General features: G+C 39.6%; 1 protein-coding gene across 1 annotated transcript in view; it reads left to right on the plus strand.

Moving 5' to 3' along the window:
• The first annotated feature begins 4,915 nt into the window (after positions 1 to 4,915).
• LOC132092218 (clavesin-2-like) overlaps positions 4,916 to 23,788 on the plus strand; it is a 20,637-nt gene continuing 1,764 nt past the window's right edge. The window contains exons 1-4 of the mRNA XM_059498364.1: positions 4,916 to 6,010; positions 7,594 to 7,768; positions 21,222 to 21,332; positions 21,576 to 21,796. Coding sequence (XP_059354347.1) covers positions 5,622 to 6,010; positions 7,594 to 7,768; positions 21,222 to 21,332; positions 21,576 to 21,796 — 896 coding nt within the window. The 5' untranslated portion in view covers positions 4,916 to 5,621. The remainder of the gene's footprint in view (positions 6,011 to 7,593; positions 7,769 to 21,221; positions 21,333 to 21,575; positions 21,797 to 23,788) is intronic.

The following is a 23,788-nucleotide window of genomic DNA, read 5'->3' on the forward strand; positions in this document are numbered from 1 at the left end:
TTGTAAAATATATGCAATATTTATTCATTCTTAACTGATTTTTAACTGATTTTTTTACCCATTTTATTATTTGCAAGCGGCAAAAAATAAAAAAATAAAAATTATATATAAATACACAGCTATGTAGGGATTTATGACTTTAAAAATTGAAATGAAAAAGATTTTAAATTTAAAGTAATTAAAACTAGAATTGAAATTAACATTGTTTATGATACTCTGGATTAAATTAGTTTAAACAAATGGGTTTATACAAGATCAGTCTTTTAAGCATGTGTAATATTCTTTTTTTTTTTTACTCATTCATGAAAATACATTTATATTTATTAATATTTATTCATCATTAACTGTAAATTTTACCCAGCTCCATTATATTAATTGAAGGATACCAAAACCTTGCTGTCCAGTTATAATGGTGCTGAAAGCACAGTTCGACATGGTTGGGGTTTGATCCCTTTGATGCCTTTTTTTTTATGCTTAATCACCTGTTAGTTAAGAGCATTTTAGAGCATTATTTGCATTCTGTGTTCTTTGAGATAAACAATGCATAATCCTAAAACCTCATTCTTTATTCTTCCAAGCTCTTTGAAACATTGTATTGTCTTTTTTAAAATAGTGACATAACCGCTTATCTACTTCGGGAACACCATCAAGCCAGTCCGAAGAATGGCAAGATGGCCACAGACCCATTTTAAGTGACAGCTGCTCTTCTGTGACAAAGGTCATTTCAAATGCAAGCAGGTCCATTCATTTGATTTCCTCCACATCTTCCAGAGTGTAATTATCGTCCCTCCATCTAGCATCCCTAGGGGGCCCTTCCCCCTCCAGGCTCAGCTGTGACCGGCCAAAAGCCCCTCCCTTTGCCTGAACATGTGACATTATCCTGTCCCGCCTGCCTGTCCTCACCCATCAGCACCTTGCCAGCTGTATGACTTTTATAATCTCCATACAATGTCTGATCAGTCATCATTGACTCCCATTTCAGCCTTATAATAGAAAGTAAAATGACAAAACCAATTTGGACTAGTACACCAACAACAACAATAATGATGATAATAATTTAATAGTTTAAAAATTTTATATTAACAAAATAAATCATCATCATAATTCAATAGTTTTTCAAAAAATATTATTTATAAAATAAAAAATAAACATGTTAATTATTATTATTATTAAATAAATAGTTAATAATGATGATGATAATGATAATAGTAAACAATCTTTATAAATATTATTATAGTTGTTATTGTTGTTTATTTATTTATATGTATGTCTCCCAAATTTTTATGTTTAGCATGTTTTAACGTTGAGATGTTTTTAATTGTGTCTCAGAGCATTAAAATGAGATTATGGGGGTAAAATAGTTAAAATAGTCACTGTAACTGTCTCAGTAGAAATTAATAAATCAGAAGGGATGTAGACTAAATGTTGTATATAATATTGTAAAGGTAAGATATCAGGAACTATGCAGTAGCTCAAATGAAAAGTAATGGTGTCCAGAGGTGCAGGCCTCGAAAAGACTTACATTCATATTTTAAGAATAACTAATCAGAATCCGTAAAAAAACAAACAAACAACAACAACAAAAAAACAGCCTTGTTACTGAGGTTTTCATTATGAAATCATAGCCACAGGACAGAATCAATTCACTCAGAATAGAAAGAGACTGCATCATCACAGATGGTGCTTGAGGGCTTTGACTAGTACCTGCCTGTTAGTGTGTGTGCAAGCTTTTGTTTGACCATATATGTGTGTGTGTGTGTGTGTGTGTGTGTGTGTGCATTTCAATTTAACGTGTGTGTATTCATGCGTTTTAGACCGACTGAGTGCTTTGCTGGCTTGAACTAGTGGATGGTCACGGACAGCCTAAAGGCTCGGCTTCTGTTTCTGAGTGTGTGTGTTTTTGCTTTTTCTCCAGGTGGTAAATATGATCTGTTTCACGGCTTTGACTGTATAGCTAGTTTAACTTGTGCAATTCTGCTTGTGACTGCATTTGTTTATTTTATGGCAGAATGCATTACAACAAACACCTGTATTTTGCCCTCATCTAATCTGAATACAAAGCCCCACCTTGTGTAGGAGGCCCAGCCTTCGTGCTCCATAAGCAATTACCCTTAGGCTCAATGCCCTTCCTCCACAAAAATTATAAGAATCATGCAGGTTTTAAATGAAAAACGAAAATGCAGTTGGTCTATTAACAAATTTGTAAACATGAATGTTACTGCAAAATTTATATAATAAAATAATTTACTTTGATTAAGCTTTAGGTAATGAAAATATGAATGGCAATGACAATATTTACTAATATAATAAGTAATATATATATATATATATATATATATATATATATATATATATATATATATATATATATATATATATATATATATATATATATATATATATATATATATATATATATTGTCACAGTGTCTGGGTTGTGTCCCTGGGTTTCCACTAGATGTCCTCCTTTCTCACGGTGTCTGTCACCTTATCACTTCCTGTCTCCTTATTTGGTCACCTTCCTCCTTGTTTAGGTAATTTATTGTTCCCCACCTGTCTCCTGTTTCCCCATCATCCTTTTGTGTATTTATACCCGGTCTGTCTGAGTCTGTGTCACGGAGTCCTTGTGTATGTTTCATGCTTTCCGTAGTCTTGCCCTTGCCGTGTGTTATTGTCTGTTTTCATGTTGTTTGGATATTCTGGTTTTGACCCTGCCTGGACTGTTTATGCTTTTTGGATTGCCCCTAAATAAACCGCATACCTGCATTTGGATCTCTCCGTGTTTCTTTGTAACACCGATCGTGACAGACGATACTGTTCCGGAGGCCGAGGCGGTGCCCGATGCCGAGGCGGTGCTCGATGCTGTTCCGGAGGCCGAGGCGGTGCCCGATGCTGTTCCGGAGGCCGAGGCGGTGCCCGATGCTGTTCCGGAGGCCGATGCTGTTCCGGAGGCCGATGCTGTTCCGGAGGCCGAGGCGGTGCCCGAGGCCGAGGCGGTGCCCGATGCCGAGGCGGTGCCCGATGCCGAGGCTGTTCCGGAGGCCGAGGCGGTGCCCGATGCCGATGCGGTTCCGGAGGGCGAGGCGGTGCCCGATGCTGTTCCGGAGGCCGAGGCGGTGCCCGATGCCGTTCCCGAGGCCGAGGCGGTGCCCGATGCCGTTCCCGATTCGGTGCCCAAGACCGGTCTAGAGTCAGGGCTAGTTCCTGTTGACCGTCCAGAGTCGAGTCAGGTCCCAGTGGACTCTCCAGAGTCAGGGCCAGTCACTGATGACCTTCCAGAGTCAGGGCGGGTCACCGTTGGACGTTCAGAGTCAAGTCAAGTCACTGGGTGGGCTGCTGCTCGGGCCAGTTGGACTCCGGCATCGACCACAGGGGGGTGGTGGTCATCCGCTCCGCCCTGGGGGACTCTGGCGTCGACCACGAGGACGTGGTGGTCCTCCGCTCCGCCCTGGGGGGCTTCCGCTCTGACCACGAGGACATGGTGGTCCTCTGCTCCGCCCTGGGGGGCTTCCGTTCTGACCACACGGACGTGGTGGTCTTCCATTCCGCCCTGGGGGGCGTCCGCTCTGACCACGAGGACGTGGTGGTCTTCTGCTCCGCCCTGGGGGGCTTCTGCTCTGACCACACGGACATGGTGGTCTTCTGCTCCGCCCTGGGGGGCGCTTGCCCTGACTACACGGTTGTGGTGGTCTTCTGCCCCGCCCTGGAGGACTCTGGCCTCGACCACAAGGACGTGGTGGTTTTCTGCCCCGCCCTGGGGGGCTTCATGTTGTTTTTTGTTTGTTGTTTTTGTATTTACTCCTGTCCCTGTTCCTCTCTGTAGTCTGGCCCTCCATCCCTTCCCCTGAACCTCCTCCAGTCCTCCTCCCTCCTGGTCTTCTTGTTTTGTGGTTACTTTCTGGTGCCTGTTTCCAATGTCTTTCTTTTCTGGCCCTCCATCCCTCCCCCTGAGCCTCCACCTGTCCGCCTCCCTCCTGGTCTGTTTTGTGTCTGTCGTGGAGCGTCTGGGAGCCGCTCCGTAGAGGGGGGGTTCGGTCACAGTGTCTGGGTTGTGTCCCTGGGTTTCCACTAGATGTCCTCCTTTCTCACGGTGTCTGTCACCTTATCACTTCCTGTCTCCTTATTTGGTCACCTTCCTCCTTGTTTAGGTAATTGATTGTTCCCCACCTGTCTCCTGTTTCCCCATCATCCTTTTGTGTATTTATACCCGGTCTGTCTGAGTCTGTGTCACGGAGTCCTTGTGTATGTTTCATGCTTTCCGTAGTCTTGCCCTTGCCGTGTGTTATTGTCTGTTTTCATGTTGTTTGGATATTCTGGTTTTGACCCTGCCTGGACTGTTTATGCTTTTTGGATTGCCCCTAAATAAACCGCATACCTGCATTTGGATCTCTCCGTGTTTCTTTGTAACACCGATCGTGACATATATATTATACACACACATATACATATATATATATAAAGTCGTTTTAATTAATAGTAATAAATAATAATAAGCAAATAAAATTTTTATGACTGCATTATTCTGAAATTTATTATATATATACTTATACTTATTATACTTATATAATACATAATACTATATTATTATTATTATTATTATAGTTTAGGGACGCTATATTTAAAAAATATATTTTAGATAAACGAAACAGGATAATACATGTAATAATGTAGGCTAAATAAAAATTCTATTAAATGACAGCTGCAACTAACAATACTAATAATAATAATAATTTATTACTATTAGTAGTAGTAGTAGTAGTAGTAATAGCAGTATTTCTGTTTTACTTTTTTTTACAGAAAAAAAAAATACATCAACAACTATGTGTGAAAATTAGAATAATTCTGGCAAATGGCAAAAAGTGGCCAAAGCTTTATTTAGAGAGTCTCGGGGGGATATAGAGAGAACTCTCTCCCCTCCTCCGCCATGTGATGACGGACAGACTGTATTACCGGAGCGATGCTTGAAGTCACTCTCATCAGCAACAAAGCGAAGCGACAGCAGCAGCAGCACTGACGTAAACTATCCACCACATCACCGGAACATACGGACCAGGACCGACACCATATCGTCTCCTCCGAAGGACATATGGAAACGGAGCGCTGAGAGAGACGTGATGATTCTCGGACTCCGATTCACGACAACATCTGAAATGCGCGTTAAATGGAGACTCATGATAAGAGATGCTGCAGGGTGCCGCATTGCCTGGCCGCTTGATGATGGTAGGATAGAGCAGCGCTTTTAACCGTGATGCTCGTTCTTAGATGCTTTCGGGGTGGGATTTGTAGTCGATTGAATGCCTCAGATTTGATCATACGCAAAGACGATTTCAGCTTGCTTAAGCCATACATGCATACACATATACACTCGATTAGGACGACCAGATGAATGTGAATTTACGTTGCAGAACAAGCATTAATAAACCCACAATACAGGTGAAATTAGAAGGAGTATATGAGGTGAACTAACAGTGTCGTAACTTACACTCAGGACCATCTCTGAAGTCAGGTTTTTATTTGCAAGCGCTGCAGTGATAGGGCTCTTTATGATTGATATTTTCATCATCAGTTAGGAAATATATATTGATAGTATATAGAGTCAGTCTTGGTCCAGTGTAAGGACAATGACTCATTTACAGGCAGGCCTGTCTCCAGAAACCCTGGAGAAAGCCAAGGTGGAGTTAAAGGAGAACCCCGACACATTGCATCAGGACATACAGGAGGTGAGGGACATGATCATCACCCGTCCAGACATTGGCTTTCTCAGGACAGATGATGCTTTTATCCTGCGCTTTCTAAGAGCCCGGAAATTTAACCATTTCGAGGCCTTCCGCCTCCTGGCCCAGTACTTTGAGTACCGGCAACAGAACCTTGATATGTTCAAGAACCTCAAGGCCACCGATCCGGGGATCAAGCAGGCTCTGAAGGATGGATTTCCTGGGGTTCTGTCCAATTTGGATAGATATGGGAGGAAGATTCTGGTTCTGTTCGCGGCGAACTGGGATCAGAGCAGGTAGGGTGCTATTGGATTTTGGCTAATTGTGGGTAATGAAGCGCACCGTCAGAGCCGTCTTTTCAGCACAAGTCTTCTGTCATTCACTAGAGCATGATGTTGAGCCATTATGAGATGTAAAGTGATACCTTGTATTTAATCTTAACATTACAGCGTCCATGTTACACATATTAGATGTTACTATTTCTGTATAGGTCATATAGAAATTTTATTTATAGACATACAGACATTTTATTAAACGTTTATTCAACCTTCTACAGAAAATTTGATCTTACCTTCCAAAGGATGGTGTCCACTAGTTGAGAGATCTTTAAGAGACATTTGAGGGTGTGATCATCCAATCCTGAGCCCTGATGAACTTTGACCTGGCCCAATATTTTATATGACGGTCCTTTATGTCATTGTGTTTTTATTTACAGTATGACAACATAAATTCAACATGGATGCACCAAGTGCCTGTGGCATCTCCTTTTTTAATTAACTGATAAATCTCTCAAAACGTGTAATCTCATTAATAAAAAAATATGACCTTGACATACAGTTTAAGGGTCTCTGGTGTCTTGTCACATGTCAAAATGGCTACCGTCATGTAAAACATGGTGACTTTGATTTGGCAAATAAGAGGTATTTATGCATTTCTTAATCTATTGAATAACTGATCTGAACAAAAAAATGTATACCCATATATAGCCTTTAGTAATGTTTCATCTTAAATTTATAAATTAAATTAAATTAAATTTATGCATTTAGCAGACGCTTTTATCCAAAGCGACTTACAGTGCATTCAGGCTATCAATTTTTACCTATCATGTGTTCCCGGGGAATCGAACATTTTTAGCAAATTAAAATTTTGGGATGAGCTACTTCTTTAAATATCTTTGAATTTATTGGACTAAAAGCTCTACTATCATTTTTTCTTGCAGGTATTTTAAATTTAATTCTATAATGCTATACATTCATACATTTTAAGTGTCCAAATACTTTTGGGGGTAAATGGCAATACATAAATATATGCATTAATCTGTTTGGGCACTTTGCATTACTATTACTATGCATAATTTAAGATTGCTTAAATTATATATATTCAGGCTTTTCTTCAAATGTAATTTGTTTTAATGTTGTGAGAAATCCGCTAACTGTTGGTGTTTAGTCTCACCTCTATAGACTGGAGAGTAGATAGTGCTCGAGTCCATATCAAACAGCCTTTGAATTCATGCCAGTCGCGCCATTGCCTAGGGATAACAGGGCTCTTGGCATCCTCTCATAGGAACAATGTGTGATGAGCACTAGGGTCAAGCCGTGCCTTATTTGCTACATTTATTGCAGCATTATGGGAAATGTAAATCCCTGAAGAAGTTTAAATATATACAATATATAAATAAATATAAATAAATACAATATAAATACTATATGTGTGTGTGTGTGTGTGTGTGTGTGTGTGTGTGTGTGTGTGTGTGTGTGTGTGTGTGTGTGTGTGTGTGTGTGTGTGTGTGTGTGTGTAAACTTAAAAATGTAAGTCATGCAAAAACATTTTGCATTTAGTTTGTTTGCAAATCTTCCTAAAGGCTTGTGTTTATCTGTAGGTACACTTTTGTGGATATTCTGCGAGCTATTTTACTTTCTCTGGAGGCAATGATAGAAGACCCCGAGCTACAAGTAAATGGATTTGTCTTGATCATTGACTGGAGTAACTTCACTTTCAAGCAAGCTTCCAAGTTAACTCCAAGCATGCTGAGATTGGCAATTGAGGGCCTACAGGTAACACTACTGTCTGTTTTTAATCTTATGTTTATATTAAAAAATCAACGTGGATATTACAATGCATTCTTTCTATTTGTACCTTCATGCATATGTTTTTGGAAGCAATCCAACATCAAATATGTAATGTTCATAAAGTGCGCTTCAGGCGTGAATAATAAGAATTGCATAGGGAAATTCTGGATGTGTGAAGCAGAACAGGTGCTTGTAGAGGAATCCCCCTCCCCTCAAATATTTGCCATTCTCTTTGTGAGTAAAACGAACAGGTGCTGACCCAATGATCTAACACAAGGGAACACAATCTGCAACATACAAATCAAAAACAAAAAAAGCCAATGCATTGGAAAATGTGAATAGTGTATGTCTATAGTATAGTTTGGAGTTATTCAAGTTGTTTTTTTATATTTGTAAGCATCTTTTCTGAGATCCATTCATTTTAATAAAGTAAAAAAACATTTTCTACATTTATTAGTGGTGTTCACTAAAGAAAGAATCACTATTATAAAATGCTCCAGTTTTGTTTCGTACTGCACTGATTTTTAACTATATAAACAAAAATAGTTGAAACTTCTTCAATATTTCTGTTTTGTGATCTGTGAATGAAAGAAATACAGGTTTAAAATGTCATGAGATGACATTTTTGCATTTTTAGTGAACTATACCTTTAACCACAAGTCAGAACTTGTCCCATTTTGTTTGAGCTACCTGAAAATCTTATTCCAGTCTCTTAATTTTCTAAGGGTTTGGAAAACATTTTTTACTTTTTGGATGATAAAATGAGCTAAACTCTCCTTTATACTTACATTGAAAGGAGTTGAGTAATATCTATGCACCAGATATTATAGAGACTTCAGCAACTGCATAGCAACGCCCTTGCAACCACCCACAACACTGGTGGTGTTCTGAATGGATGTTCACATTGCATAAAATGTAAAACTTTTTAACATCACTCATAACCGAGTAGCAATTGTCCTATGTGCTACAAAATGGTCACTGCATTTAACAAAAGCTAATCTGTGCACAGACATTGTCCCTTTTCAGAAGCAGCCTTTTGAAAGCTGTCATTCAGACATCGCTGCTTTAAAGAGGGTTTGGGTCTGGTATGACATGTAGGCAGTGCAGATTGAGGCTTGTTAACTGAATATGAATGCGGGTCCATGATGATCCCATTCCATGTTCCAGTGCCTCTTCAGACAGATTAGCTGGTGAATAATTGATCGCCGCCATTAGCATCTTGCATCCACAATGTGCTGTTCACATTGAGTGGGACATTGCTTTTGTAACTGTTTGAAAGGAAAACAATAGCGTAGATTGAGGGAAAACAGCCAAAGCTAATTAGCTGCAGTTCAAAAGAGTGCTCAGAAGCTAACTTGTCAGCAGACGTCACGATTTACTTATTTAAATATTTACAGAAATTCAGATTTTTTGTTTTAACTTTTTGATCATATTGCATGCATAGAAAATTACAAAGAGCGACTTCTAGGATAAATGCATGCATTTACAGATATACACCATTGTTCAAAAGTTAGGAGATAGCATGGTTATCTTTTAAAAAAATAAATTATTTTATTCATTAAGGATATATATATATATATATATCAAAGGTTAAAACAATTGAAAAGTTATCAAGTTAATTTTTTTTTTTTTTGCAAGAAAAAAAAACGTCTCAGGTTACGAATGTAACCTTGGTTCCCTGAGTAGGGAATGAGACACTGCGTCCTCTAGGGGTCGCTACGGGGAACACCTCGTCGTGACCCGTGTCTGAAGCATATAATGAAAAAACGCCAACGCGTTGGCCGGCGACAGCCTCTGACATCACTACTGGCGCGACTATAAATAAGCGCCCTGAGAGCACGTCATTTACTTCTTCATCTGAAGCTTGCGTCCGAAGCATGGCTTAGGAAGCTAGAGGACGCAGTGTCTTGTTCCCTACTCAGGGAACCAAGGTTACATTTGTAACCTGAGACGTTCCCTTTCAAGGGAACTTCAAACTGCGTCCTCTAGGGGTCGCTACGGGGAACAGTAAACCCACGCCGCCATGCTGAGGGGAGTGCAGGCCAGAACCATGGCAAACACTAAGTACCAACTCTACCATTTCCATGGGAGTTGCCCCTGGGACGGTTAGACGGCTGTCAGTGACATTATCCCTTACGGCCAGAGGCCTAGGCTACATACCCAACTTACCTGTTAGGGCCTCGACCCAGGGTAGAGCTCAAGGCTTGGAATCAAGAAGGATTCCTTTAAAGGGATATGGCTAAGAACCCAGTATTTATACAAGGTCTCGCCTGTCACACAGGGTTAACCGCTTGCTCTCGCACAAGCTTGCTGAAAATTTTGTCTCAACAGATCTCTAGCAGCAACATCCTGTTTAGATGGGTATCCGAGGATACATGGGTGGAGTGGCGCCCAAGATGAACGGGGCTTTTACCAACTCAAGAAACGGCACGAAGCAACCGCGCGAAGCCCTTACTATAAAGGATTCAAGAAAGAACGCAGAGCACTAGCGTGCGAACTTACCACAGTGTGGATTTCAGAAAGTGCCCAAAGACCTCGCGTGTACACTTACCATAACATGGATTTCGAAATACTGTTCAAAGGAGGGGCTCCCGTGGCACTCTGATCGAGCCTCTCACAAATGGAATGGTGCATCTCAAAACAGTATGTTTGAGAGTCATCAACCCAATCTGAGCGCTCTGGGGGAAAAAACAGAGAACTCCGTCTCATATGAGAGGAGAACTCCGAATTTAGAGTAGCGCGCTCATAGACAACCTTGGAAAAGGGGAGCGCTGCTAACTACCACAAGAAACACCCAGATATCCCCTCAACATTGAGGGAGCTCTGGATTGGAAAACGGTCTTAAAAACCTTTCGGTTGAGAGACTGGAAGCTACGAGTTGTGCCTTCTCAGAGATCACTCCTACAGTCTCTAAGCTCCATGCGGGGGCACACCCTCCGCCTGTGAGAGGAGATCTCTCCTGACAGGAACCTCCAATGGAGTACCGTCAAAAAAGAGAAATCAGGCCCAGGAATCGTACCTGGCCAGAACGGGGCTACTAACAGCAGGCGAACACCGTCCCGGCACACTCTCTCCAGAACTCCCGGGTGCAGAGCAATCGGGGGAAAAGCCGTACAGATTAAGCCTCGGCCATGTCTGTACAATGGCGTCCAGCCCCATTGGAGCTGGATGAGTCAGAGGAAGCCAGAGGGGACAGCGCGATGCTCTCTTGAGTCGCAACAGATCCACCCGAGTCTGGCCAACCCCTACAACTCTGAAAGCCGCAGAACACAGAAGCCTGTGACCTCGGCCGCCTAAACCAGAGCACTGTAAAGGAAACTCACAGAGTTTTTTTGTTTTTTTTAGTCGACACATAACCACCAGCAATTTAATACACAAGTATATACAGAAAGGGTTACAATTTTACTTACCCACCCTCCTGTATTGGAGCCCCTCTCAAGGGGTGTCTCCTTTTAGTCCGGACCATCAGTAAGGTGGTTGTTCTGTGAACATAAAACCATCCAAAACATCATAAGTCCAGCATAGGAGACTGTTATGCAAGAAATTCCCCTCCTAACCTCAATTAGGTGGAGAGCTGGTGGTTACAGGGGAATTAGGCAAAGGAGGATAAAAAACAGAAGTTAAAAAACACCCAAGGGAATGAGTAGCTATGTTAGGTATCGCTCCGATTCAGAAGAGAACTCTGCCTCGTCTGAATCACATCCCTCATGTCCTGCTTACCTCCTCGTGACCCACGATTCCTCTTACCCTTACCTGTCGGTGGGGGAGGAGCGCAAGCCGCAAAACTAGCCTTCTGCGCCTGTCTTTGATCCTCAGATCGAGACGGGCCAGGACCCCTATATTGTTCGGGCTCGGACCTGGACCTTCGTGGAATGAAGGATTTAAAGGCAGCTGAGCGTGCCCTTGCCTCCCTGAACTTGTCGACCACTGTCTCAATGGAGGTACCGAAAAGTTCGGAAGGCGAGACCGGAGCATCGAGAAGAAAGCCCCTTTCTTTCCTCCCGATGTCTGCTAGGTTCACCCACAGATGTCTCTCCGTTACCACCATGGCCGCCATAGACCTACCCATGGCGGAGGCGGTCTGCTTGGTAGCACGAAGAGAGAGGTCTGTAATGCAGTGCAGCTCGGCGACCTGATCAGCTGAAAGGCGCTCGCCTTCATCCAGGTCCTTCAGCAGGTCAGCCTGATAAGTGTCGTGTGCAACGAAGCCACAGCCTGACCTGCTGCTGCGTATGCTCTGCCATTTAAGCGGGATGTATCCTGGAGGGCTTAGACGGCAAAGAGGGAGATTTAAGAGAGGATGATTCCCCTGCAGAGAGATAGCTAGCTAGCGTCTCTTCCACAGGGGGCATCCTCTCATAGCCGTTTTCGCGCATTGCCTCGATATTGGCATAACTCGTATGCTGAAACCGATGGATGCGAGAAGAAAATGGCCTCTTCTATTCTTTCTCAATTTCTGCATGTAAATCGGGCAAGAATGGAAGGCTCATCTGGGCTGGAGGGCTATGGTCAGACAAATAACGCTAGTCGAGACGACCTCGCGCCGTCACTTTGCTGGCACGCTTCCATGGCAAGTCCAACTTTGCCGTGGTGCGATCCATAACCTCTAACAGCTCCACATACGCAGGGCAGGAGGATTGAGGAGACTCAGCCTCAGCTTCTTCGCCACCCTCAAACATCTCCTGCTCTTCCTGGGCAGAACCCAGCAGAGCACAAACTTCAGTATCAGAAAGGGTTAATGACAACACATCTTCCTCCTGAAGTTCACTCTCGCCTGCCGCCAAAGAGCGCGAAAGGGAAAGTCCCTCTCTAAACTCCTCAGCGAGCTCCATCTGCGATCCCCACGAGCTCATTCTCCTCCGTGCCTCAGCAGCGGCAGGTCCTGAACCGCGGGAATCAGACAGCCGTCCCTCTTTCCTCGAAAAGAGAGACAGATGAGAGCGGAGCTTTTTCATAGAAAAACGCTCGCAGTGCACGCAGATCGCCCCCTCAAGGACATCGCATGCGTGCTCTTCACCCAAACAAGAGACGCAAAGACTGTGTGTGTCATCAGGTGTCAAATAACGCCGACACGGATGTACACACTGTCTAAACGCCTTACTAGTGGATGCCATGATAAACAGAGAAAGATCGCTCTTACTGTGGTCGTTCTCTCAGAACGCGCGCTTCAAACAAAGACGAAGAAGATAAATGACGTGCTCTCCGGGTGCTTATTTATAGTCGCGCCGGTAGTGACGTCAGAGGCTGTCGCCGGCCAACGCGTTGGCGTTTTTTCATTGTATGCTTCAGACACGGGTCACGACGAGGTGTTCCCCGTAGCAACCCCTAGAGGACGCAGTTCGAAGCTCCCTTGAAAGGGAACACATCGTGCCTTCCACAAAAAATATTAAGCTACACTGTTTTCAAGACTGGTAATAATAAGAAACTTTTTTTTAGCTCTATTATTAACTATTAGCATATTTGAATTATTTTTGAATGATCTTGTGACACTGATGACTGGAGTAATGGCTGCTAAAAATTCAACTTAGCCACCACAGTAATAATAAATTATTATTTTAATTATATTAAAACAGAAAATAGTTATTTTAAATTGTAATGATATTTCATTTTGAACAGCAGTGTATGCTGATCATACTTTCCTACATGCTTATAGATCAGATGATGAATTCTAATAAGAGGTGTGATGGCCCATGGTTCTGTTTTGAAACTGACAGACCCACGGTATGTACATTGAGTCATTAAACATGACGTTTAGAGCCAATGGGGAAATCACACAGCCCTTTGATCCAAAAGTGCAGGGTCATGTGAAGCGTTACATCAGTCTGATGACATTGTTCATATGGGCATCTGTCTGTCTCAATCATCAATGTAATGAAGCATCAAAACTGTTTTTTGATGGCTCAGTGCTTCATGGTGTTTATGTTTATCATCATATCAGTGAGTCAACACATAAGACAGAGACAGAAAGAAAGAAAGAAAGGACATGGACAGAAGGAATAGGAGAGTATACTTAAGTCCTTTATGTTCTTTTCTGTAATTTTTTTCTTTTTCTTGTGAGTCCATTTGATGATCTACAATGAACTGCCAGATACTATCATGTATGTTTTGCCAGGTTGAAAAAGAACTAATTTATTCTTACTAGAAAACCTCATGGTTTGCGGGCAATGGGCATTCCGTGTTATTCGAGGTAATATGTCTTTATTGTTTAATTTACAGTAGGGCCATCTATCATGTAAATACTCTTGCAAATGGTGGCTCAGAAAAGAGCACTTGATGCACAGAAAATGGCTGTTCTTAGCAAAATCAATAAACAGAAACATACTAACGAGTCGAATAGAAGTGAGGGAAAGTGATCATGGCTTTCCTGGAGCAGTGCTTTGTTGTTTCTACCTTTGTTGTTTGGTTCTGTGCTTCGGACATGCCTTTTGTCTCTTTTAGTCTTGAGAAATAACCCAGCTTGGCAGCCAATCACAATGGGCCAATCTTCCCCAGCCCACCCTATGCCGAGTTTCCCTGGCAACCTGTCCAACCGCCATGCTATGCACCCTCCAGATGGGCTGTGCTCACAGAGAGAGATGCACTCATGTCACTCAGCTATCGTGGCCGTATGTGCATGTTTCTACGTAGGGCACTTAAAGTGCATCTTAGAAAGCACAGGAAGTTCATTGTCCTGACAGACTGACATGCATCACATTATTGCATTCCCGTAAATTGCACTCTAAGGTTTATTTTATTGCTGAGGCTTACATCAATTGTTGGAGTATCAGCAACGATTTTATAACTATTATCATTATTATTATTATTTAAATTTTTGTATTTTTACATATTATTTGTAAAAATATATTTATTTTATTTTATTTATTTTATTTGTAGGTATTACTTGTGTGTAGTTTTTTATTTCATTTTAAAAGTTTTTTTTATTGCTTGTCTGGGACTGATGTCAGTTGTTGGAGTATTAGCAACAATTTTATTTTAATACTACTCCTATTAATATAACTACTAACATTTCATTTATACTGTACTATTTTATTTGATTTGATTTGTATGTTAGTATTAGTTGTGTGTAAGCAGTTAAGTAAACTTGGTGACCTTGCAGAATATCTTTCAGAACATTTCCCCAGGAATACAGTAAGGCCGGGTTAGGTTTCTGCTGTTCTTGCCAGATACAGTTCATTGACTTGACCTTTTATTACAGCATTAAATTTTACAATATATCTGAGGTATTGAGCAAGCTTTTAATAGATGTCCCACAGATGTCTTCAGACAGGCAGAGGGGTCTATTTTATGCATCTTTAGAAACAGTCAAATCCTTTAAGTCATGCTGAATGATGTACATCTGATAATCATTAAAGAAAGTGGTGATTGAAACTTATTCAAATTATGGATTTTAAGTGCTTTCAGTGGCACGCTAGCATTACACCTTTGCCACAAGTATTGTCTCTATTGTATTTGTCTCAAAACCCAAATTATAGAATGTGACTTCTCTTAAAGGGATAGTTCACCCAAAATTACAATTGTGTCATCATTTACTCATCCTCATTCATTTTTTGTTGAACTATGAAATAGAGGTTCTTAAAAGAACAGTTTTGTTCTTATTGTGAAGAATGTTTTAGTACTCTAAAGAACCCTTTTTTCACTATATAGAATTTTTTTTACAATGGAAAGGTTCCATGGATGTTAAATGATCTTCATGGAATCATTGATGCAGATTAAGAACCTTTATTATTTCCAAAACCAATGCATCTTCTTAATTTGCAATACCCTAAGATATTTTACTTAAGTTTATTTTCTTTGCTTGAACAGCTGTGTGGTCAGACTAAGAGGTTTGTGCAATATTTATAGTTCCCAGTAGTTTTCGTTCCATAAGCAAACACAGAAAAGCATGATCCAGGGAAGAGGGGTCTTCTCAGTTCCTGTTTAATCAACAGAGCAACTTGCACATGGGAAGGGTTTGCATCTCTCATTTCAGTTGGTTCGACTGGCACATCTGGATGCTAAGAACTGCTGCAGCCTCCAAGGAACCAAAGAGCTTCTACAAGCCTTGCATATCTGGGAAATGGCACTAGACATATCTGGGCCTGCAGGACTGAAGTTAAACTAATTGTTTTGCTCTCTGCAATGTGGCACAGTTGTGGTCTCGCTCTGTTTATCGCACTATAACGGGACTGTTCTGATCTGTAGGAGAGCTGACAGCTAGTGAGTAGAGCTTCGTCGTAAGCTCAGTTGGATGGATCTGGCAAGTGTAGATAAAATGTCTCCTGTAGAGTTCAATTTTTGATGTGAGCAATGGTATGTGTCAGAGCGTGATGCTTCATATTACGGGTTTGCTTAGTTATGGTTAATTTGTCTTAGTTTAAGACAAATATTGCTAATGGGATGCTAACTGTTTGTATAGCCTTAGCTTCAGAGAGTACAGATCACAGACCACCTGATGTATAGTAAACACACAAAAATGGCAAGAGTGGCCTGTTATGCAGCTTAAGTCAGAATGTGCCAATTTCTGCACAAAAGTCCACCTGGAAACAATGTTGTTGCTAAAGTGAGCACACTGGATTGCATAGAGTTTACAGGGGTTGGACATCAAATCATAATGTTTAAGAGTTTTCATTTGGTAACAAAAAACTTTTTCTTTTTCTGTCAAATAAAATGGTTTTATTTAGGAATAGGTGGAACTGCAAATTAGGAATTGTATTGATTATACACTGAAAATGATTTTTATCTTGTTTTCCAGTATAAATATCTGAAACTCAATATTTACTTACCAATGAAAAAAGAGAGATAAACATATTTCAAAATTAAGTATATTTAATTTCAATGAAGGACAATGTTTTTTCCTTCAACATTTTGTTAGATTTCTCACAACATTAGACTTCTTTTCAGATCTCAAGTAATTTAGCTGTTATTACTGGAAATTAAGATGGAATGCTAACCACATTTTTTTAAGTGTAATTACATCAGAATTTGGTGGTGATGGATCAGTTTATTTTGGATGTTAAATAATTTTCTCAAAACTTGCATTTGAAAGCAAACCACCTACAAATCTTGTTCAGAATAGGTCAGAATGTGGACCACAATTAATGCTGATAAATCAATTCTGCCTACTGAAGACTATTTGTATTTTAGGGTCACAAAACCTTTGTTTTTCACCTTTGAAGACTCTTAGAAATCAGCTATTGATATATATCCAGGAATCCTGTCAGTGAAACTAGGACAGCTCACTGACTGGTAAGGGGACCATGATAAAATACTTACTTTTCCTAAGGCTACGTCTTTCAAAATGTCTCCAGCAAATTGTTTTTTTTTTTCTCAATTACCTTGCTGGAGTTCAGTCGTGTATCATCAGTGAATCCAGACAAGAAAAGAGATGGAGGTTTCATCTCAAGCAAAATGCACAGATGAAATAAGCTTATACAGAGACTAAAAACAACCCCATAAATCTCTAAGCAAAGCCGTTCTTTGATAAACTGTAATTTAGTGGCACTGTTTAAAACCGGTAATTATTTAAAATTGATGTTTTAAATGTTTCCTGATTTCACGATGAGGCACTTTTAAGAGCAATTATCCTGTGGCTCTACATCTTTCCAGTCAATCTGACCTGCTGCCAGAATGTGTGTTAGCTGCTTGATGGCTTTGTATTCAAGCTAATACAAGCAAACAAAATCCTTTTTCAACAATCCATTTGAGTGCAGTACTTGACCAAAACAGGGGCATTATGCATAAAACCCAGATCACTCCCTAAGAGTCTTTTATATTTTTATGAGTAGGTAATGTAAAAAAAAAAAAAAAACACTTGGCACAAATAAATTCTGTGTTTTCTAATCTGCTTTCTGCTCTGCTGTGGTTTTATGTAGCAGTGTGGAAACAGTGTGTAATGAGCACCCTTTACAAGTATGACACCCTTTTAAATTCCAGTCACTTCTTTATTTAAATTTTTTTCAGTAATTTATTTTCCCGAAAAAATACTTTAGTTAATATTTTGTCAGCTTAGTGCACAAACAGTGCCAAACATAGGATGACTCATGAATATTAATTATATTATGTGACGTTCATCCTGCCTAATTTAGCAAAACTAGCTGTCCTAGTTTCAGTGACAGGATTCCTTGATATGAAACCTGATTTCTAAGAACCTTTAGAGGAGAAAAACAGGTTTCTCAATCCCAAAATATAAATAGTACTCTGTATTCTTAGACTCAAAAAGTGAAAGAAACCTCTTGAAAATATATAAAAGAAGGAATTTAGTACAATATGTTTTTAAAGTTGGAGCTGAGTTACAATAGCTGCCTTGGATCCGTATAAACTGGATTACCCAATATTTGTGTATATGCTGTGTATTTTATGTACTATAATGTGAGCAGTTGTAAGTCAAATCTCCTATGTGCTTGAGTTGTGCTTTATAAAGTCACATTTACTTATGTAGCGCTACAAGATACAATTGTACGATACAGATTGTTTCAAAACAGTTTCACTTTAATGAAAACGAAAATAGAGTGTTAATGTTGTAAAACAAATCCAATTTAAGCTGGGCTACAGAAGGCAATAGTGTCATTATTCATCTCACTTTAGGTCAGTGTTGTTTCTATTCAGTTCAATATCTGCCAATGTTGCAAAATTCAATAATGAAACAAGTTCAATTCAGCTACAAGGACCTCTAAAGAAGATATCTGTGTACAGCTCATGTCTCTTAATTGCTGCATATAAAGATTTTCCATTTTGTGGTGATTCTGCTTTTGGTATAAAATAAATAAATAAAATAAAAAATTATATGTATGTTTTACCAGAAAATACTGTTTTAGTTCTCCTTAAAAAAAAAAAAAAAAAAAAAAATCTTAAATTCAATGTTTATTGCTGACTATGTCGTTTACTAGCAATTTCTGAGTGAAAATTATTTCTACACCTTTTTTTTTCTTTTCAATGCAGCTCACTAGGTTGTAGAATTGAGTCCTAGATTAATTATGGGAGCTCATGTCTGTTATTTTTTAAACTGAATAATGCTTTTTCAGCATTGCAGGATCAAATGAATTCTGAGCATCATGGCAGCTTCCCCTCCCCCGTTTACCTCTGTCTCCTCCCAGTGTCACACTGCAGGGGCACAGATCAATCAGGTTTCACCAGCTTACACCAGAGTTGAGCTTCTCATGGTTAATGCAGCTAAGACCTTTATCTTTCTCGCTAGAAGGTCTCAAAGAAGAGATATCGTCGTGTGCTGACACCACATGCTGGCAAATGTCTCTTAGCCCCTCCCCTAAGGCGGCAGGCCAATCGGCATGTGTTTGCATCATCTCTGTGTGAGATGCTGCACCAGATCTAATGCCCACAAGCCTGCATTCTGCCACCAGACTCTGACCTGGGGGCCTCAGTGGCTACGGCCCACTTGCTTGCAGATGTCCATCATCGGCATTAAGCATTAACATAGTTCTGATATGAAATAGACAAGACTATGATGTGATGACCGGCACTGATTTAAAAATTGCATACTACAGAAAAAAATGCTGTAAAAGTTAGGACTATTAAGTTACTAGAGATGAAAATAAATAAGAATTGTAACTAATTTCAGTTTCCAATAAATGTTGTTCTTTTGAACTTTCTATTCATCAAAGAATCCTGACAATTCCGATTTGTCATCACAGGAATAAATTGTTTATTTTTTTATCAAATAAATGCTGCCTAGGGGCTTCTTTCTCATAGACACATGTTAACATCCTGTAAATTGGGACTGGGATTCTTGTGAGTTTAGCGAACGACCTCAAGACAGCATCATTATGAAGCTTCCCAGAACCCTTGCAGTCAGCTTTATGAATATGGATTACTGTTCAGGGCAGATTAGTGAACACAGCAAAGTATTTATTACTTTCAGCGGTGTGATATCAGGAGAAATGGGAATTATGTCTGCTTTTTGGTGTAATCCTCTGTGGAATCATGAACTAGACTCAAGGTACTACAAACTTAAACTCTTAAAAAATCTTGTACTGTAGGTTGGAGAGATGGTCATTGGTAACGTAATTAAATTTATTTTTCTCTCTCTCTTCTCAAATTCTAGCAGTTATAAAGTATGCAGAAAAATTTATTTAAACAAAATTACATACAGTACACTTCAATGTTTTAAGTAGTAAATATAAAGATTATTGGGCTATATATACTTGACTAGAAAATACTATTTCAGTCTTTCTACTTCAAAATTTCACCTTTCATACAATTAAGTGTGTTGTTTCTTATGGTCCACTAGTAATTTCTAAGTGAAAATTGTTTATACACCATTTATTTAAACGTACAGTTATTTAATTTGAATTATTTAATTGGAATTATAATAATTTTAATTTTATGAAATATTATTTATATAATAATATGGTCGTCCTTTCTATGGTTTTTGATGAATCCAACTGTTTTGCCCTCATCAGCTGCCTTATTTAACGTCTTCTTCCTGTATGGTATTTTGTCCATTCTCGTTGATGTTTATCCATTTATCTAATGTGGATTCATTTACTTGTCTCCTGGATATTCTAATTAAAATACAGATTTTGTTGATCTCTTTGTCTTCATGCGTTTGTACCTCACCAGGCCGTGTTTTTTTTGGTGTTTCTTTTTTGCTGTGTTTTTTCCCTTTTTTTTCTCTCATCCCGGTGTCATCATGGACAATCCAAATGTTTCCCTTTTATGCCTGGAGCAGAGAGACTGCTCCCTAGAGACTCACACCAGCTATTTTTTGAGTTGACATGGCTAAAGCACTATCCATTCCAGTCTCTTTGTGTGTTTTACATCGCGAGCCTCAAGGAGTGGTCCAAAGCACGCCTCTCTGGGCCCCTTCTCCACCATGGATCCTGCCCACCATCGACTCCACAGTGGGCCGCTATCCTGGATGGCCTCAGGAGTTCCATCAGGCTCCTCCTGCTCCGGGCTACTCCCTGGCTCCTCCCTCCAACCACTCCGCCCTGGCACTATGGACCATGTTCCCTCTCCATTGCCTGCTCCTTGCCTGCCACACGCCCGCCTCCTGAACCCCCACCCTTCCTCTTCTGTTGGACCTTTTTATTGACATGAGGACATTCCGGGAGGGGGCAAACTGTTATGGTCATGATCAGTTTTGGTTAAGATTTCTGTGATTCCCTTTCACCTGACTTGTTTGTTTCTATGTTTTTTGATTAATTTGCTCATTAGTCATTATCTAACTCCCTCCACCTGTATTCCCCTTGTCAGCTGCCTTATTTGTTGTTTTCTTCCTGTTTGGTATCTTGTCCGTTCTCATTGTTGTTTATTCCTTTATCTAATGTAGATTTATTTAACTGTCTCCTGGATATTCAAATTAAAATACTTTTTTTGTTGATCTCCTTCATCTTCGTGTATTTATACCTCACCAGCCCGTAACAATATTAGGTCTGCTAAATATAATAATAATGATGTTTAGTTGTTTACTTATTTATTTATTTTTGTCTATTACCCATAGGATAGCTTTCCAGCCAGGTTTGGAGGGATTCATTTTGTTAACCAACCTTGGTACATCCACGCTTTGTACACAGTCATTCGGCCTTTCCTCAAGGACAAAACAAGAAAAAGGGTGAGAGTATCTTTTAATTTTCAGAGTTATTGACTTGTCTGTTTAATCACTTTTATCACATAAAATTGTTAACTATTCTGCTTATGTACACGAACATTGAAATATACAGGCTTTTGATGTTTAATTCAGGAATTTTTGATGCACAGTGCAATGCCATTGAATTTAGTTCGAACCACTGAATGGTAATGAAACTATGAAAAAATAACCCAGCAAGTAACACATTTTTGTTTGTTGTATATTAAGATTTTCATGCATGGAAACAATCTGAACAGCTTGCACCAGCTAATCTTGCCTGAGATTCTGCCGTCTGAGCTGGGTGGCATGCTGCCTCCTTACGACATGGGCACCTGGGCCAGAACGTTGCTGGACCACGCGTATGATGAGGAGATGGACTACTGCCCTGAGTCCTATACCTTGTCTGTCAAAGACCTGGAGAAAGATCTGTCCCCTAAAACTATGAAAAGGTCTGTTACTTGATGATCCAGCTTTTCAGTACAATTGTTTGATGTATGTTTCCCTGTTGACATCTTGATTTAAGTTTTATGCAAGCGTAGTGGAATGTTTTAGTATTATTTGTTATCTTTGTATTATTTAAATAGGCCGGCAGTTTTCAACCCCAAACCATATCCTGTGATGTCCACTTCTTAGGGCACTTAGGGTCAAATAGAACAAAAGTGATAAGAGAAACATATAAAATATGCAGAGCTGGGGGGCGCGAGGACTGAAGTTGAAAACCGCTGATATACAGTAGGTTATGTTATTTTAGTATTTATTAATATTTTAAATTAGATACATATTTTCCATATAATATTTTATTTGATTTTTTTTTTATTATATATTTTCTTTTATTTTCTGTTACGCCAAACAATTTTTAATCATTGTGATTTTAGTTTCAGTTAACCATAACACTGGTGCTCATCAAAACAAGCTCATGAGGTCACCAAACTGCAATATTATGTACTGTATGTTGTTTATTCCTAATGTGTTTGTTGAATGACATCATTTGGTGGCTTGTAATAGAAACAGCATTTGCTTATTCGCAGTCTTCATTCAAGTAGAATTATCAAGAGAGTCGCTCTGGATAACAAAAATAAGCTGCTTTGCTAGAGGCATAAAGAATCTACAGTGTTTGTTAAAGGAGTCACATTTGAGCTGCACACTGTATGTTTCTTCTTGGTTATGGTGCTTAGCAACCGACTCCTTAGTTTCATGCTAAAATGCAGCTCTTCTAAATAAAATAAGCACTTTGGGATGATCTTACCGAATGTGTTTGACCAAGCGACTTGAGCTCATTTCACTGATCAAGATGTGGTGAGGTGTCTCGACTTACTGGGTCATGAAATCAGCATGAGGGAGTATAGCTGCTGCCATGAGCTGCATTAAATGATGCACTGCCTATACATGGACACCTACAGAGTGTAAAAGAACATGTTACAGAGGTTTTCCTGTGTACAGAGACGTTGGCTACCAAATATAGCCTAGTTTGCAGTGGCTTATTTTGCTCTCGCATTTGAAGAAACAGTTTGGATTCTATCAAAGCGCCTGGGGAGTGAAGTATTTGGAAGAAAGTAGGTCTTAGATGTTCTTCTATTGCTAAGATCAAAGTACTGTTCTTTAAACAGCTTTGGCTACTAAACTAAACCTCCCAGTCTGCACATAACACATAACACTTTGGCGGAATCCTGCACCCTTCATTGTGAATTATTCTTTAGTGTTGTATTATTAAAATAATTCATCTTGTTTTAGATGTGGGAACAGATTGCTGGTTATGATCTATACTGATATTCAATTCTATCTATTCAGTCTCATGGATATACTCACAAACAGGTTGTATATTGGGGCTTTGGTTTACAATAGTGAGAAACGATCCCATTAGACTCAATTAATGATTTATTTGACCTGTAATTAAATCTGCTAAATTTGACTGTAAAAATATACATTTCCTTTAATCACGCATAACCTGTCATAACTAAATTGCTTGTATGCAGAGCATTTTTTTTTATAGTTTATTCTATTCAACTGAAAGGTGAAACAATATAGTGTTGCCACTTTTAAGTGGACAAGACACTTATCTAGCCTTTTTCATTTTTAAAAAATACCCAAATATTTTTTGTATTTTTTTTTTAAGATAATCATTTAATTTTTCATGGTAGCTATTGTATATTTGTCATATTCATGCATGCAAGATGCATCAGCACTGACATTTCGACTGAATCAAGCAACAGTGTTGTATTTACTGAGTGCTTTAAATTTCCACTCACTGATACTCCCTAAAATGTCATTATGTTAAAATTAGTGTTAGATTAGGATTGCCTGAATTTTAAAAGCTAACACCTCCCACATTCTTCAAAAGGGCAAATTATTCAGAGCAATTAAAACCACACTTTTAGTGACAAAGGTCACATGGACATCACTTTTTTTTCCCCAACACAGTTTTCTCTTGTGTTTGCATTGGG

The sequence above is a fragment of the Carassius carassius genome, chromosome 18 (assembly GCF_963082965.1).
Source record: "Carassius carassius chromosome 18, fCarCar2.1, whole genome shotgun sequence".
In the NCBI taxonomy this organism is placed as follows: Eukaryota; Metazoa; Chordata; class Actinopteri; order Cypriniformes; family Cyprinidae; genus Carassius; species Carassius carassius.